General features: G+C 41.5%; 2 protein-coding genes across 2 annotated transcripts; both read left to right on the top strand.

Annotated features, from left to right (window-relative positions):
- Window positions 1-3094: 3094 nt before the first annotated feature.
- LOC121809109 (pathogenesis-related leaf protein 6-like) lies at window positions 3095-3586 on the top strand (the record flags this gene model as incomplete). The annotated part of the gene is made up of 1 exon (XM_042209654.1): window positions 3095-3586. A coding segment is annotated over one exon (492 nt), but the record flags the coding sequence as incomplete, so codon positions are not given.
- Window positions 3587-6566: 2980 nt separating this feature from the next.
- Window positions 6567-10297, top strand: LOC121810078 (dentin sialophosphoprotein-like). The gene is made up of 2 exons (XM_042210975.1): window positions 6567-6781; window positions 8524-10297. Exon 2 carries the CDS (start codon window positions 8571-8573, stop codon window positions 10035-10037), a length of 1467 nt encoding a protein of 488 aa, XP_042066909.1. The 5' UTR covers window positions 6567-6781; window positions 8524-8570; the 3' UTR covers window positions 10038-10297.
- Window positions 10298-17516: the final 7219 nt, after the last annotated feature.

Here is a 17516-nt window from a genome sequence, read left to right as displayed (position 1 = left end):
ATCTTTGTTTTCTTGTTCATTAAATCAGTAGCATTATAAATAGGATAGACTGTTATCTTTTTTATTCATTCAATCAATTAATGAAATATTTTCTCTCCCAAATATAACGTGTGTTTTCCAATCCTAATTTTGGATTCCCTCCGCCGATCCTAATTGGACGCCGGAGTATTCTATCAATCGCCGAGTTATCTGCCCGACGGGAGCGACTCCCGCGCACAGAAACTCTGCAATCGTCCGCCGAGCCTATTGGCCGCCGGAAATTTATCTCCACCGCCGAGCGAAACTCGCCGCCGGTGCTTGTTAAGGGAAACGTCCTTAACAACTGGTGCTTTCATCCAGAGCTCAGCATCCTCCGTCTGCGTTCATCCATATCCCCAAATAAATCACCACCATTTCTACCACAACCACGATTCAGTCCGTCGACATGTCATACGACTACGCCAGCTATTGCCATCGTAAATACAATTTCCCTCAACTCGTGCAGCCGTTTCACCCTTGCCACACCCGACAGCCCACTTGCTGGGACCCACCATGGACCCGTCGGACCACTGCATATCAACATTCTTCATCATATGAGCTAGATATGTACTCGCCATCACCGCCCAAGCGCCGACCTACCTGTTGGGACCCACCGGCGCAACAGCAGGACCGCGGCTACCCGACCGTTGATCGGCCCCGACGCTCGGAGACGTGCTGGGACCGACCTCGCCCTTGGGAGGAGGTGAGAGCGCGAGTCCAGCCCGCCTCCCACCAGCCCCGCTACTCCACCGAAAAGCCAATGCGAGACCTGTACAGTCAGACCGCACGTGTGACCAGTCAAACTCCGGAGCAGCCACGCCTGCCTCTAATACGGGTCTCCCAGGCGGAGAAGTCAGAACGGTCCAGGTTGGGTCTCTGCTGGCACTGTCCCGAGAAATGGGTGATGAGACATGTGTGTAAACAACGCATTCTCTGTTATGCGGATGATGGGGATGAGTTTGAGGAGAACATTCAAGATGAGAATTTAGCCGAAGAGAAAACTGATAATACTCCCACGATAGTATTCGGTGATGATGTTCCCAATGACATTACCGACGCTCCTCTTGATGTTCCAAACAACGAGTCCCCTGGAGAGTTCCTCAAGAACAAAGGGATTGTCAAGAACGACAATGAGCCACCGCAAGTGCTCGTTGGGGTATCTGATGAGAAGATTGGTGAAAATGAGGAGACATTGCTAGAAGATAAAGAGGAGGATGGTTCTATTGGTGAAGTGGAGAAGATAATCGCCTCACTCAATGTTGTTCAAGTGTCATCCCAAAATATTGTTGGAAATTGTTTGGGCAAGAAAGGAGATGGTGCTTACACCGAATTGCCCGTAATTGCTTGTGTCAATGTGGATTTGAATGTCGGTGATGTTCCAAGTATGAATCATCGATCAACATCGCTCGACAAAGATGCAAGGTTGATCCCTCCGAGTAATGACATGCCATGCTTGGGCATTCTGGGAGGCGTGGACAAGCTTTTCGATTTGGCAAGGAATTTTTCCGCCAAAGTTGGGTCTCCTTTGTTGATTTTTTATGGAAGTGAAGAAGGGAGACGTTCAACTGTTCGGTGTGTGTTTGATCCAGGAGGAGTTGCCTCGCCGAAGCTTCTGCTTTCAACTCTCCTTTTTGCTTCGTGGTTCCCACCTTGAGGACAAGGTGGATTTTAACTGTGGGGGAGTTGATACGAACCTCTATTAGTTTAGATATTATAGGGATTTAGCATATCTTTTTCTATATCTTTGTTTTCTTGTTCATTAAGTCAGTAGCATTATAAATAGGATAGACTGTTATCTTTTTTATTCATTCAATCAATTAATGAAATATTTTCTCTCCCAAATATAACGTGTGTTTTCCAATCCTAATTTTGGATTCCCTCCGCCGATCCTAATTGGACGCCGGAGTATTCTATCAATCGCCGAGTTATCTGCCCGACGGGAGCGACTCCCGCGCACAGAAACTCTGCAATCGTCCGCCGAGCCTATTGGCCGCCGGAAATTTATCTCCACCGCCGAGCGAAACTCGCCGCCGGTGCTTGTTAAGGGAAACGTCCTTAACAATATGTTTCAACCAATTATAAGCATATTGATCCGTGCATGCATTTACTTATCTCTTCACTTTGAAATTATAGTTCAAATTTTGTCTATTGATCAGGCTCTAATTACTCTTGACAAATTTTCTAGGGATTTGAGTGGAGACTTAACAAATTGCAACCACCTCTTTTCTTTTGTTTCTCAACTTGATTTCATCCCTAAATTTTAATTTTTTCATTCTTGTATATTAATTAGAATTTAAATGCAAATCAAGCTATTCCAATTTGCATTCAATAAGATCCTTTTTAGAATATTTGCATTTAAGATCTTGGCATACCTCTTTCTTTCAAACTGTGTTAACTTATGTGTCATCTAAGAATTGTTATTTGACCAATATATTACAAATATAAAAAAAAGACAGGACAAAATATATTGTGATTATTACTCACTAGGAAATATGTTTCCAATCATAATAAGCCTTTTGCCACTTGTGCGGCATCCTATTACGTGCATGCATTAACTTATCTTTTTTATTTTGAAATTAATGTAGTCAATTCTATTAAAATGTCAAAGTTGATAAAACCCCAAGTAAGCTGCATCTGATTAAAAAAACCATGCTTATACACCAAGTACTTTTCATTGGGATTTGAGTGAAGAATCAACAAATTACAACCACCTGAAGAAATTATCCGCCACTTTAGCAACACTTAATCCCCTCCTTTTAGTAAACCTGAATTTTCATCTAATTAAAGGAGTAATTATAGTTGCTAATTAGTACACAAACTTTTGCAATTTTGATTATTGTAGTAACTAATAGGCCCCCAATATGTAATAAACAAATTAGCAACTTTAGAGTTGCTTAAAATTGTTGTAACATAACAGTCACAAATACCCCTTTCCATGCACATGTCATTTGCTAAATACTAGGGCACCATAACATACAATAATCCACATAATTCCCTATAAATACCTAATAGGTTATCCCTTCATCATCACCATCACTCAAAATACAAAAAAAATTAAACATTCCATACATATTCACAAATGACAATGGCTTGCCACAAATATTTCTTGATCACCCTTGTTTCCATTCTAGGCCTAATAAGTACTGCCCGTGCCCAGAACGCGGCGCAGGACTATGTGAACGCCCATAATAGCCCCCGGACCCAAGTGGGCGTGGGGGCGGTGACGTGGAATGCCACACTGGCCACCTACGCCTTAAACTATGCCAACTCCAGGGTCGGGGATTGCGCGCTGACGCACTCCTACGGCCCGTATGGGGAAAACCTAGCCAAGGGCAGCAGCACCTTCACGGGCGTCTCTGCGGTGAACCTGTGGGCTGCGGAGAAGCAATATTATGACCACACAAACAACTGCTGCATCGGCACGAACCAGTGCCTGCACTACACGCAGGTGGTGTGGCACGACTCGACCCAGATAGGGTGCGCCCGCGTCCGTTGCAACAATGGCTGGTACTACGTCGTCTGCAGCTACCATCAACCAGGCAACTGGGAAGGGGAGATGCCTTATTAATAATTCATAATATAATTAAGCTAATTTATAGACAGAGGAAAGCAGTGGAAATATAAGGTTTCTGCTCTATAATAAATTGAGGCTCTCTTTTATAGCCATGAAAAAAAACTAATGTATTACTCCACACAATATATAAATTATAAAGTGTAAGGGCTAGCTAATTGCAGCTCAACTGTTTCTGATTATGTGTAATTATTGATCCAACTTTTGTCTTGCAATATTAATCTCACTATTTTTTAAGATTTTATTATATAAATTAAAGACTAAAGGCAAAAATTGGTCCTGAACACATGTCCATTTTACGATTTTGGTCCTAGACATTATCTTTTGAATTTTCGCATCCCAAACATTTCAACTCGGATCACAATCGGTCCAAAACTAACTTTTCCGTCAAATTTTAACTGTCAACGTTTTTAATCATGACTTTGACCAAATTAAGACGTTAAGTATGATTACTAACTCCCTAATTATATCAAGAGGTGGTTGGATTCTACATTATATCAAGAGGTGGTTGGATTCTACATTTTGACGCAAGATAAATTTCCTAACATATGCAAATGGGGTGACGAATTAGGGAGTTAGTAATCATAATTAACGACTTAATTTGGTCAAAATCAAGTTAGTTTTGGATCGATTGTGATTCGAGTTGAAATGTTTGGGATGCGAAAATTCAAAAAATAATGTTTAGGGTCAAAATCATAAAATGAGCATATGTTCAGGACTAATTTTGACATTTATTCTAAATTAAATTTATAAGTATATATATATGATGGACTAATAGAATTATTAAAATTTGCAAAAATCGATGATGAGACACGATACATCATTCTATAATCATGTGCGTTTTTCACTTTAGATTCTTCATCATTCTAAAATTTCACAAATCCAGCGGTACATTTCGTATGCCAATGGATTCAATCAACCAAATAGTAATTGATACCGGCAAAAGCTATTAAATTTGAGCAAAGATAAATTTTAGTCTTAAATATATGACCAAAACATCCACTTTTATAAAAGAGAGAACATCATTTTTGGTCTACGAACTTTGCTAAAGTATCATTTTAGGTCCGTGAACTTTGAGGTACATTTTACTATTTCCAAGTTTTTTTGGACGAAAATACCCTCAATACCTTAAAGTGTATATATTTTTAATAAATTTATCATATACTCATATTTTTTTATAAATATCTTTACAATATATTTTTGACAAATTTTCTAAATATAATTTGACCTTAAATATTATCACTTAATTTTGTGACATGCAAGTATAATTGCTTCTTCAATTTTTTATATTAATTTTTTTAAAAAATTGAATAAAGAACTTTCTTTAATAATAAAAAATTGAATAAAGATCTTTTTATAAATATCTTTATAATATATTTTTGACAAATTTTCTAAATATAATTTGACCTTAAATATTATCACTTAATTTTGTGACATGCAAGTAAAATTGCTTCTTCAATTTTTTATATTAATTTTTTTTAAAATTTGAATAAAGAACTTTCTTTAATAATAAAAAAATAAATAAAGATCTTTTTATAAATATCTTTACAATATATTTTTGACAAATTTTCTAAATATAATTTGACCTTCAATATTATCATTTAATTTTGTGACATGCAAGAAAAGATCTTTATTCAATTTTTTATTATTAAAGAAAAGTTCTTTATTCAATTAAAAAATAATAATATAAAAAATTGAAGAAGCAATTTTACTTGCATGTCACAAAATTAAGTGATAGTAATATTTAAGGTCAAATTATATTTAGAAAATTTGTCAAAAATATATTGTAAAGATATTTATAAAAAATTATGAGTATATGATAAATTTATTAAAAATATATACACTTTAAGGTATTGAGGGTATTTTTGTCCAAAAAAACTTGGAAATAGTAAAAAGTACCTCAAATGATACTAACTCAAAGTTCACGGACCTAAAATGATATTTTCAATATTCACGGACCTAAAATGATACTTTGGCAAAGTTTGTGGACCAAAAATGATGTTCCCTCTTTTTAAAAATAGGTCCATAACAAATGAAATCCTTGTCTAGTGGTCATTTTCTTATGGTTCCGTAAAAAAACTAACGGTCATGCTACCGTGCAATTAGCGTTGACCGTTAATTTTTTACGAAACCGTAAAAAAAAGGACTACTTCGGCGACATTTTCATTTGTTATGGATGTTTTCAAAGAGCAAATGTTTAGATCAAATTAGTATTTTGGTCATATATTTAGAAAATTGACATTTATTCTTAAAATTTTGATGTAAATATCGGAAAGTCATGTTAAGTTCGTAGTAGCGTTAGGAAGCAATTATCTTAAGTATGTTACACAAAAGTTACTAAATAATTAGATAGAGGCCAATTATATCATCTAATTCTTTAGTTACTTACTCCCTCCGTTCTTTAAAAATAGCAAATCTTTCCATTTTAGTCTGTTCTTTAAAATAACAACTTTCAAACTTTCTATTTTAGGAAATCTTTACACCACTATACATCAATTTATTTACTACTTATACCACTAATAAAGTAGGCCCCATAATCCACTAACATTAATTTCATTACTTTTTTCTCTATTTCTATTACTTTACCAATTTTCTCACTCTCTCTTACTTTACCAATTGTTGGTCTCCTTCTTTTTTACTTTACCAAATTGTGCATTAAAACCCGTGCCGTTTCAAATGTTTCTAGTTACCGTGGCCGTTGTATTAGTGGTCTATTTAAATAAATGTGTCTGCTCAAATGCATCAATAGAAGTATACTAAATATGGTGTTGAAGGAAATACTAATTACACTAAAATTTCATAATTAAAATTGAACAAAATTTAAACACTGTTGCCGCCTTAAAATACTTTACATTAACAAATTTAAAGCGACTTATAGCGTAATTGTAAAATACTGTATGGAAGAAACCGAAGATGACCCGGTCCTTATATGGGTCAACCTGAAATCCGAAATAATTAAAGCCTCTGTCCCAGTCCAACTGTATGTCTTTGTTCTACAGTAGCAACAAAGAAGAACCTTCTTCCATTATTATCAGTAGATCAGAGGGGAGAGAGAGAGTGTGTGAGAGAGAGCTGATGAGGCCTCCTATTTACAGCCAATAGAGATTTTCCAGCAATTTCGAGTTTCTAAGTATAAATCTTTTTTTTTATACCGATTTCCTGTTTTTCAATCCGACTTCTTATCGGCTGAAGGTATGTCATTGTTTTTGTGTTCTTTAACTTAATAATTGATAATTTATTTCGCAATTTGTTGATTTTTTTTAACTTCGTTATGGCCTGTATTGGATTCCGAATGAGCATGTGACCTTTTAATGTCGTAGTATTATTGTTTCTAATGAATTGTTTCTGGCTTCGGCTTTGGAAATATGTTGTGGAGTTTCGATTTTGACTTCATTTCCTTGAGATTTTGCCTCGACGATTTATTGAGTTGTGTGTTGGATTTTTTGCAGTTTCCCATTTTCTATATATGCTTGTATCTTGGATTAGATCCTTTACAATTGACTGCTCTAATTTATGCCTAAATTCTTGCTCTGGTAGATTTCTGTTTTTTCTTTAGATTTGTAGACTAAGGTAGAGGAAACCTAAGAATCTAAGATAAATTGAGATGCTGGGCGAACTTCTGGGAGTCTTGTTATTGGAATTAAGCATTTGGAGCTCCTAGGGCTTTGTCAAAACTATATTGAGTAAAGCTAATTTAATCACGCTACTTGAAAACGAAGCTTTCAGCATTTACTTTCATTAGGAGTAGTTTGATCTCTAATTTTTCTGTATATCTAAAGATTCAGTCAAATGCAAGCTTGCTTGCCCTCCAGAGGGGCCGGGGTAGTTAAGGTGGTCACTGAATAAAGTTTTAGTTTGCAATACGGCAGAATTATTGACCGAATCACATAAGTTCCAAAGAATTTTTTTACTACTCGAATTATGTATGTGAATGGGGTTTTAGTATCTTCTTTCATACCCTAAGTTTGCAAAGAAGGGTGGTATAATTTGTTTCCTATTCTAGATTACATTCTGCAACTATTATCCTTACAAGAGTATCGTTTTTATATATGTTATGTTATTCAAAATGATACTTCTGAGGTTTACATTAAATATATGTACAACTTAATCCATTGCTTTTGCACTCTACAATTCTCCCTGCACAATGCCATCACAATGTCATGGAGTGTGGTGTAATGTGGTTTTGGTAATCGGCCGAGCTTGGTTTGTTACTCAATGTCATTATTCAAGTTAATAGTGTCCCAAAGAAAATCATGTACAGTTCATACCCTTTTCTGCGTACTCTGGTAAAAAGATGATTAGAAACAAAACTACTCATTCTAAATAAAGAATTCTCGAACCATATATTGTGGAAGACTGCAAGGGAGATTGACTAGAAACTGTATTAGGAAAGTTTGTCGCTCTCACTAGTTAAGGAGTGTATCAGTCTCCTTTTCCATTCACCCTTAGCATATTGATATTATGCTGTCTGTCAGTCTGTGTATCAATGATGTCCTGATAAATTTAGCATCCTTTAACTTCTGTTAAATATAAGCTTCTATACATTGAATATGACACAAAATTTTTGTTTTGGGTATGTATACAAACTTGTTTCTTGAATGAACCCAAAAATATGAAACCCATGTCTTGAATAAAAACCATTTTCCATGGGTAGATAGATATATGTAATGATTGATCCTCTTCTAACATGCAATGCTGTGAATTTCTTAGTGGAAAGGGTTTCCTGGTCATCACAAGTTTTTGGAAGTGTGGTTGATTGTCATCATGACAATGACATTTTTTCACATTTATTTGATTAAGTAATTTGAAAGAGAATTAGAAAATGTTGATATGCTCTATTGTAAACTTCATAAAGTGAGTTCTGAGTCTTGTTTCATTTATAAAATTTGAATTCACGTGGATATTTGTCATTTAAAGAGTTTGTTAAATGGCAGATTCTTTCAAATAGCAGTGAGAAAGGAGAATACCTGAAGAGATCATTATGTACAGACAATCACCCAGCAGGAACCAAAGATCAAAAGGGATTAAGGTTAAGTATGTCCTGCAAGTTTGTTTGCTGCTGGCTGCTTGCTTTTGGTTGCTATACCAAGTTAAACATTCCCATGACAAGAAGACAGGATTTGATGAAACTGATGCCAAAAGCTCACTTCAAAAAACTAGTAGTGATGAACTTATAAGACTTGGAAGGAAAGATATCCGTCTTCGAGTTGACAAAACGAACTCTGAGGAGATTCATGATGAAACATCAGAAGAAGAGGAAACTTCTGAAGAAGGAGAGGAAGATAAGCATGGTGAAGATGATTCAGAAGACAAGAAGGTCGAAGAGAGGGATGACGACGAGGCAGGAGATAGAGAGGATGAAAGGGAAGAGCACGAACAAGAGAAACTTGATGGAGAAGTTCATAAACAACAAAGTTTGATTGATGGTGGGGAGAGGGAAGATGGGGAGGATAATGAAATTCAAGAAACAGATTCTGAAAGTCATGACCAATCAGAGAAGGAAAGTACTTCTGATGATACTGATCATGATGCAAAAGATATGAGTGCCCACGAAGCACGCGAGGAACATTACAAGGCAGATGACGCTTCTAGTGCTGTGACACATGATACCCAAATTGCGACAGAAAACGTCAATGAACATGTTGAGAACTCAAATGAACACCCTGGAAATGTTTTAGAAGAGGAGACGAAAGAGAATGACAGTGAAGAAACTTATGAAGGTGAGAACAGGAAAGATTTGGAGGTGGATGGAAGTGAGGCAGCTGGTGATGGTCATCAACCAAATATCACAACCACTTTAGTCAAGGATGACACGTTACATGACTCTGAGAATGGTTCTACTCCTAATAATGCAACCACAGAAGGATCCACTGATCATTTGATAAGTAATAGCACAACTACTGAGGTTACATTAGAGAGCAAGGAGTTGCCCTCAGATAATGCAACAGACAGCAAGCCTGAGTTAGGCACCGAGGGTACATCTGCTGAAGGATCTGACAATAAAACTGTTGATCCAGAGCAGGGCAGTAATTCTATATTAACTGTGGACAGTACTCATTCAAACTCTAATTCAACAGGCTCTGGTGAAACAAAAGACACAGGATTACTCCCCGAGGAGTTTTCTGACTCATCTGATAACAGTACAGACTCTTCTGTATCAGATAATTCAAGGTCAGAGGCTTCGAATGAAGAAGGGAACAACACTACAGAGTCCTCCTCAGAAAAGAACAATGAATTCGATGCTGGGAAATCAGATACAAGTGATGGTAGAGATGAAAGCTTGGATTCTACATTGGCTGATAATGCTGAAGAAGAAGTTCAAGAGGATGCTATTGATATATCTGATACTTCCACTTCCATGGAGGAGAAAGATATACGGGTGGATCTTGACACTCTCCCTGACATACAAACAGAGGGAAGTAATAGCGAAGATGTTGCTGCAGAGTGAATATAGAGGTAGCAGGGTACTGTTAATCACATCAATTTCCTCGAATTTAAGTTTCACCTCCTGTTTTCTTCCTTAAATATCAGGTTCCTTACAGTATATTTTTGGTCCTTTTTCTTGTGTGTGAAAATGTTAAGCTTTTGCTTTCGACTTTGCATGTAAAACTTAGGCAAGGTGATGGCGACCAGCTTCTGGCTCATAATGTATCAACCAACTCATGTTGTTTTTGCTTAAGTTACTAAGTTTGCAACCATGTTCTTTAATCCTTCATACTTTATAGACTATGAATCATGCTTGGAATTTGAAGTCATTGACAAAAAGGGACTGTGTTTTCCATGTCTATGTAGTGGGTCAAAGATGCTGCACTTTGAAGCCAAAATGTGGTGTTGTAAATTGATACGATTATTATTATTATTTAGTTAGTTAATTATGGATTTGCATATCTTTTTCATATCTTTTGTCTTGCTCATTAAGTTAGTATTCACTATTATAAATAGTGGACATTGTTCTTTAGTTCAATAATTCAAGAAATATCAATTATCCTTCTATTTTATTTTTTCTTACTCTATTTCCTTTCAAACGTGCAAAACGCACAAAATCATAATTTTGACGCCGGATTGATCGACGGGCAAAAGCTCCCGCGACGTTCGACGCAAAATCTACGAGTTAAGGAACTTCATCCTTAACATAAATAGTGTAGCATTAGACATGAAGTGGTATGGTCTAAGATTAGGTGAAGCTATTTATATCAGAATTAGTTTGAAAGGACTTTTGTACTTGTTTATTTTGCTAATCAATTCCAATGGCTTTCTCGAATGCAATTTTGAAAATATTTGGTGTACTCCATTTTATAGTTGAATTTGTTACTATTATTACGGTACAGGTTGGGTGCACCATCATCTGGCAGCATTGAAGACTTTTGTTGAAAGTAAAAAATTTAGCTAATCCACTTCAAAACTTCAAACTAAAGAAAAAAGGGTTGAAAAGTCAATAAAAATATATAGAAAGCTCATCCAACCTCATACTTGTGATTATCCTCAAATAAATATGGTGGAGAATAAATGGTTGATTTTATTTCATCCCTTGAGTTCATTATTCGAAAATGGCTTACTCTCATCTAGGCAATTCTCTAAAAGTAACCGACGTATCATTTCCGGATTAGAAATGTCTCAACTTATGCATAATTATATCTCACCGTCTTAATATTTTGGCTTAAAATGTCCCATCCTAACATTTTTAAATCTAAAAAAATAGTATAAGTTGGTTACTTTTGAGAATTCTTTAAAACTTGGAACATATTTGAATAATCAGCTCAAATAATGAAATAAATACGATAATTGCCTGTAAATATTATTATTGCCGTCTGTATCGATGATTTTATTGGTTTGATCAGCCGGACTATCCAACCAGCTATGATTTAATGATTGTGATGTCAGTCATCATATAACAGCTACTCTTAATCTGTCCGTCATTTGATGTCAATTGGTTGGATATTGTAATTGATCATATTTGATTAAATTGCTCTATTAAATACAGTCTGTTACTACTAATTACACAGCTGTCAATTATGTTTCGTAGCAAAATTGATCCCACATCAAACAGTGACGCATATTGTTAAGAATGCGCCAACCCCATCGACGGAGAACACATCGGAGGAGGCGGCTGGCGCATTGGCCCCAGCCGAGGCAGAGGAGGCGGCATCGGAGACGCAGGAGGAGACGCAGGTGCCGGCGCCGGCAGTGGAGTCGGGCAGAACGTTGAGACCGAGAGATCGGCTGAAAGCTCCCAGCCGATTCCTTAGCTAAAATAGAGTCTTTTGTTATTTATTATTTTTGGTATTTTTTGGATAATTATGGAATTACTTTATTTTCTATTTTTTGGTCGGATTTTCTTTGTTGGTTCTTTCTCGATGTCTAGGATAGGTTGAACCAACCCTAGGGTCCATAGATTATAAAAAGGGCTATTCATTGTTCCGTCTTTTAATCAATGAAGAATTATTTTGCCCAACTATCTTGCGTAGTACTCTAGGAATCTTAATCTCTGCCGACGAAGATCGTTCTTCGCGCCAGAACGGGAATCAGCCACCGACCTTCTCAACGAAGGAGCCGGAATTGGGGTGTTACTGGGGGAAACTGGACAGAACTTCTCCGTTGAGAGTAGACGACTCTTAACAAGTGGTGCTTTCATCCTGTACTCATGGATGCGATGGACATCAACAGCCCGTCTCGGCCGCCGCTGACTGGGGGCAACGCGACGGAACTAGGGCGGGGAGTATCCCGCCGCCCATCGGGAAGTAGGGAGACCGCTGGACAGCCGCGACATCAGCAACGCGATATTATTCGCGAAGGGGAACAACCCCTCGGAGGGGCGAGCGCCGACCCATTCGCGCAAGGTTTTGATCGTATTATGGCCCGTTTCGATCAATTGGAGATGCGTATGGACAATTCCGACCGTCGGATAGATGTTATGGAGGGTTCCCCTTTACAGGACGAGGATTTCATCGCCGAGGAATATGATTCCGACGATCGGGAGTACCGCTTACATCGTGACACATATATTCCATCGACGGGTTCTAACCCTAGTACTCATATCGGTTTTCGCGGGGGTAGACCACCTCGGGGTGGAAGACGAGATGTACAGGGCGGGCGGGATCCATATCACCGTGAGGAAGGTGTCCCGTGCGGAGTGCGACAGCGGCGCACGGCCAGTTGGCATCTGCCGCAGACGCGTTCACGCGGGGGTCCTCTGCCCCGTCGGCCAACCGCCTGGGACAGTCTGCGACAGAGGGATCTCGCTGCTTGTCGACAAGGGGGAGGTGATAATTCGGGAGTGAATATGGGGGCACCACACTTCGACGGTTCTAATGCAACGAACTGGATATCCCGCGTGGAATATTACTTTAATCACAAGCTTATGCCTGAGGAGGACAGGCTGCATTACACAGTCATGTTATTCGAACCGCCAGCGGCAGAATGGATCTTTAACTATCAGAAAAACAATCCCTATGTCACTTGGCCCGATTTTTTGGAGGACGTACGCCACAGATTTGATCCTCAGAGCTTTAAGAATTATACGGGGCCGCTTGCCAAGTTGGTACAGACGGGATCGGTTGCAGAGTACCATAACACCTTCGAGCGGTATTTGGACAGGGTCCAAGGTCTTTCAGATGAGGCGTTGATCCCAATCTTTATTGAGGGCCTTAAACAACCGATCCAGGAGACGGTAGAATTGCGGCAACCGCAGTCATTAGCAGAGGCGATGGCGCTAGCACTGCGGTTAGGAGCGAGTCAGGAGCACCGAGCACAGCAGGCCTTGGCACTCCCGAAACGACAGTGGCCGAACAGGGACTCCCGGCTAGCTGCGGGTACACCTCCCAGCAGCTCTGCACCCCCGCCGTCTAGGGGTCAGACGACCCAATCGAGAGCCGCGCCGATAAGGGTATCGCTCGCAGAGAAGTCGGAGAGATCGAGGAAGGGTTTATGTTGGCATTGCCCCGAGAAATATGTCCCGGGACATGTGTGTGCGGTGAAGTTGTTGTGCTATGTGGGGGAAGACGACGATGAGGATGCACAACTGGAATCCGAGTGCCAAGTACAGGACGATCATGTTATCACGGCGGACCTATCGCACTTGCACTCTTTGAATGGGAACAGCCGATCTCGGCCGTTCCGTGTGACGGGACGAATAGGATCCCGGAGGTGGGCGTACTGATTGATACAGGGAGCACCCATGACTTCCTTCACCCACGGATCGCGGAGCACCTCCAGCTCGCTTTGATGCCTATTCGGCCGTTTAGGGTTTATGTGGGGAACGGGGCCTCGTTAGTGTGTGCACATGTCTCTCGTCGCACGAAGTTAACTATGCAAGGCGTCCAGTTTTTGGTAGATTTACACATTCTAGAGGTGCATGGGGCGGACGTCATTCTAGGGATGGACTGGCTCGAATCACTGGGCAAGATCTCGGCGGACTTTGTGGGGAAAACCTTGGAGTTTCGGACCGCGGCAGTTGTCCTTAAACTCGTTGATGTTGCTGGCTGCTCACTCGCCGTCCCATGAATTCTATGAAATAGTGCCACTGGACTCGGAGCCGGAGACGGGGGAGCGGCTGTCCGTCGAGCCAGGTTTCCCACCCGATCTATCGCCGCAAATCAGGGAGGTGTTGGAGGCTCATCAGCAGGTGTTTTCCTTGCCGGTAGGGATGCCACCTAAACGTGTTTTCGATCATAAAATCCATTTGCTTCCCAACACCAAACCGATCAATGTGAGACCGTACCACTACCCTTACTTCTAAAAAAATGAGATTGAGCGCCAGGTACGGGAAATGCTCGAACAAGGGATAATACAGAGGAGTCAGAGTCCATTCTCCTCCCCAGTACTGTTAATTCGGAAGAAGGATGGATCATTGAGGTTCTGCATAGATTATCGCACACTGAACTCAGCTACTGTTCCGGACCACTTCCCAATTCCAACTGCAGACGAATTATTCGACGAATTAGGAGCTGCCAGGTTCTTTACAAAATTGGACTTGCGATCCGGATACCACCAAATTCGGATGCACGGGGAGGATGTTGTTAAGACTGCTTTCCGCACTCATGATGGTCACTTTGAATTTCTGGTCATGCCTTTTGGACTGACAAATGCGCCGTCCACGTTTCAGGCAGCAATGAATGGGATATTTCAGCCCCTCCTTCGGAAGTTTGTCATCGTGTTCTTCGATGATATTTTGGTGTATAGTCCTTCCCTCGAGGCCCACTGCGACCACTTGACAGAGGTGCTATCACTATTACACCTCCACCAGTTTTTTGTGAAGTTGACAAAGTGCTCGTTCTGTAGCACCACAGTCGAGTACTTGGGCCACCTCATTTCGGCGGGACAGTTGAAGGCAGACCCGGTAAAAGTAGAGGCTATGACTGCATGGCCTACTCCCCGGACAGTGGAGCAGTTACGAGGATTTTTAGGGTTGACCGGGTATTATCGTCGTTTCGTCGCGAACTACGCCATGATCGCAGCCCCTCTCACGGATTTGCTAAAAAAAGATTCCTTTGAATGAGAGGCAGCAGCGGGGGAGGCCTTCGATGCCCTCAAATTGGCGATGACCTCGGCACCGGTCTTAAGCCTCCCAGACTTCTCTAAACCATTTTGCATTGAGACGGACGAGTCGGACGTTGGCATCGGAGCGGTGCTCATTCAGGACGCCCCTCCCATCGCGTTCTTTAGCAAGAAATTGGGTCCCAGACGGAAGGCCGCCTCCACCTATCACAAGGAGTTGTTCGCTATTGTGGAGGCCGTTCAAAAGTGGAGCCAATACCTGTTGGGGAGGGAGTTTGTAATTCGATCGGATCAAAAGAGCCTAAAGGAATTGTTATAACAAATTGTTCACACTCCGGATCAGCAAATGTACGTCCGTAAGTTGATGAGGTACAAGTTCAGAATTGAGTACAAGAAGGGGATATCGAATAAGGCGGCAGACGCTCTCTCACGTCGTGAAGAGGTTGACCCGGATCCGTCGGGGACGACCGCGTCGTCGGTGGATGAGTGCGCCTCGGGAGCAGCCTTGTTGACGACCGTAGCTCATCCCCGTCCACGCCTGCTTGACGTACTTCGCACTGAGACCGCGACGTTTCCTGAATTGGTGGAGTTGACAGCGACGATCAAGTCCGGCGCGGCTCCGGCGCACCTATCTTGGGTAGATGGTTTGATCTATTTTGATCGAAGAGTGCTTGTAAGTGCATCGTCGACCATGAACAAGCTCATGTAGGAGGAACATCATTGCACGCCGCTAGCCGGTCATCCCGGCAACGACCGCACCTTCCGCCTGTTAGCCACTTATTGGCAAAAAATGCGGAAAGAGGTAAGGGACTTTGTGGATGCGTGTGTCGTGTGTCAATCTACTAAGTACTCGACACAGAAACCGGCTGGTCTCCTTCAACCTCTTCCCGTGCCAGCCCAGGTTTGGGACGACGTCTCGATGGACTTTATCACTGGTCTACTAAGTATACTATTGTTATGGTTGTCGTGGATAGATTGCCCAAATACGTCCATTTTGAGGCCTTGCCCACCAGTTTTGATGCCCTCCGCGTGGCACATCTCTTCGTCAACACTGTGGTCCGCCATCACGGATTTCCAAAGACGCTGGTTTCGGATCGTGATCCGGTTTTCTTGAATGCCATATGGGAGGAGATATTGCGTCTTAGTGGCACGAAGTTGAAATTTTCTACGGCCTACCACCCGCAGTCTGACGGCCAGACGGAGATTCAGAATCAGGGATTGGAGCAGTACCTCCCGGCCTTCACGGCGGACCGACCTTCTACTTGGTCTAACTTTCTGCCTTGGGCGGAATTGGCGTTGAATTGTTTTCATCATGCGGGCTTGGGGACATCACCATTTCGGGCTTTGTATGGACGGGAACCGCCGACTTTGGTGGCGGCGCCGCCGTCTGCCAAGACTCCCCCCAACGTGGCAGACTTGATTAGGGAGAGAGGCACACTTCTGGTGGAGCTTCGCCGTAATCTCCAGAAAGCTCAACAGCGTATGAGCGCAACGGCGAACAAACACCGCCGCCACATTGAGTTCGAAGTGGGGGACTTTGTATGGTTGAAGTTGCAGCCTTATCGACAGTACTCGGTTGCAAAACCGATTTCTGCTAAGTTGGCCAAACGATTTTATGAACCTTTCGAAATTCTGGAGAGAATAGGTCCAGTGGCGTACAAGCTGCGGCTTCCCGAGGGCAGCCGTGTGCATAACGTTTTTCATGTTAGCTTGTTGCGGGCGTTCGTACAGGCGAACGAGGCGGTACCCTTGCCGGCTGCATTCAAAGGGAGCAGGCCCATTGCTCATCCGGTGAGCATTTTGGAGTCGCAGACAATGTGGCATGACAGAGAGGCGGTAGAGCACGTGTTGGTGCGTTGGTCGGACGTGACTGACTCGCCTTCGTGGGAGCCGTTGGCCGAGATTCACAAGCGCTTCCCGAATATTCCCCTTGAGGACAAGGGTGTCGCTAAGAGGGAGAGAGTTGTTACGAATGCGCCAACCCCATCGACGGAGAACACATCGGAGGAGGCGGCTGGCGCATTGGTCCCAGCCGAGGCAGAGGAGGCGGCATCGGAGACGCAGAAGGAAGACGCGCAGGAGGAGACGCAGGTGCCGGCGCCGGCAGTGGAGTCGGGCAGAACGTTGAGACCGAGAGATCGGCTGAAAGCTCCCAGCCGATTCCTTAGCTAAAATAGAGTCTTTTGTTATTTATTATTTTTGATATTTTTTGGATAATTATGGAATTACTTTATTTTCTATTTTTTGGTCAGGTTTTCTTTGTTGGTTCTTTCCCGATGTCTAGGATAGGTCGAACCAACCCTAGGGTCCATAGATTATAAAAAGGGTTATTCATTGTTCCGTCTTTTAATCAATGAAGAATTATTTTTCCCAACTATCTTGCGTAATACTCTAGGAATCTTAATCTCTGCCGACGAAGAGCGTTCTTCTCGCC

Source organism: Salvia splendens, chromosome 6 (genome assembly GCF_004379255.2).
Source record: "Salvia splendens isolate huo1 chromosome 6, SspV2, whole genome shotgun sequence".
In the NCBI taxonomy this organism is placed as follows: domain Eukaryota; kingdom Viridiplantae; phylum Streptophyta; class Magnoliopsida; order Lamiales; family Lamiaceae; genus Salvia; species Salvia splendens.
This window is presented reverse-complemented; position numbering and strand designations above follow the sequence as displayed.

Excerpts from the sequence above, each read along its gene's own strand:
- LOC121810078 (XM_042210975.1), top strand. The coding sequence starts at position 8,571 with ATGTACAGACAATCACCCAGCAGGAACCAAAGATCAAAAGGGATTAAG.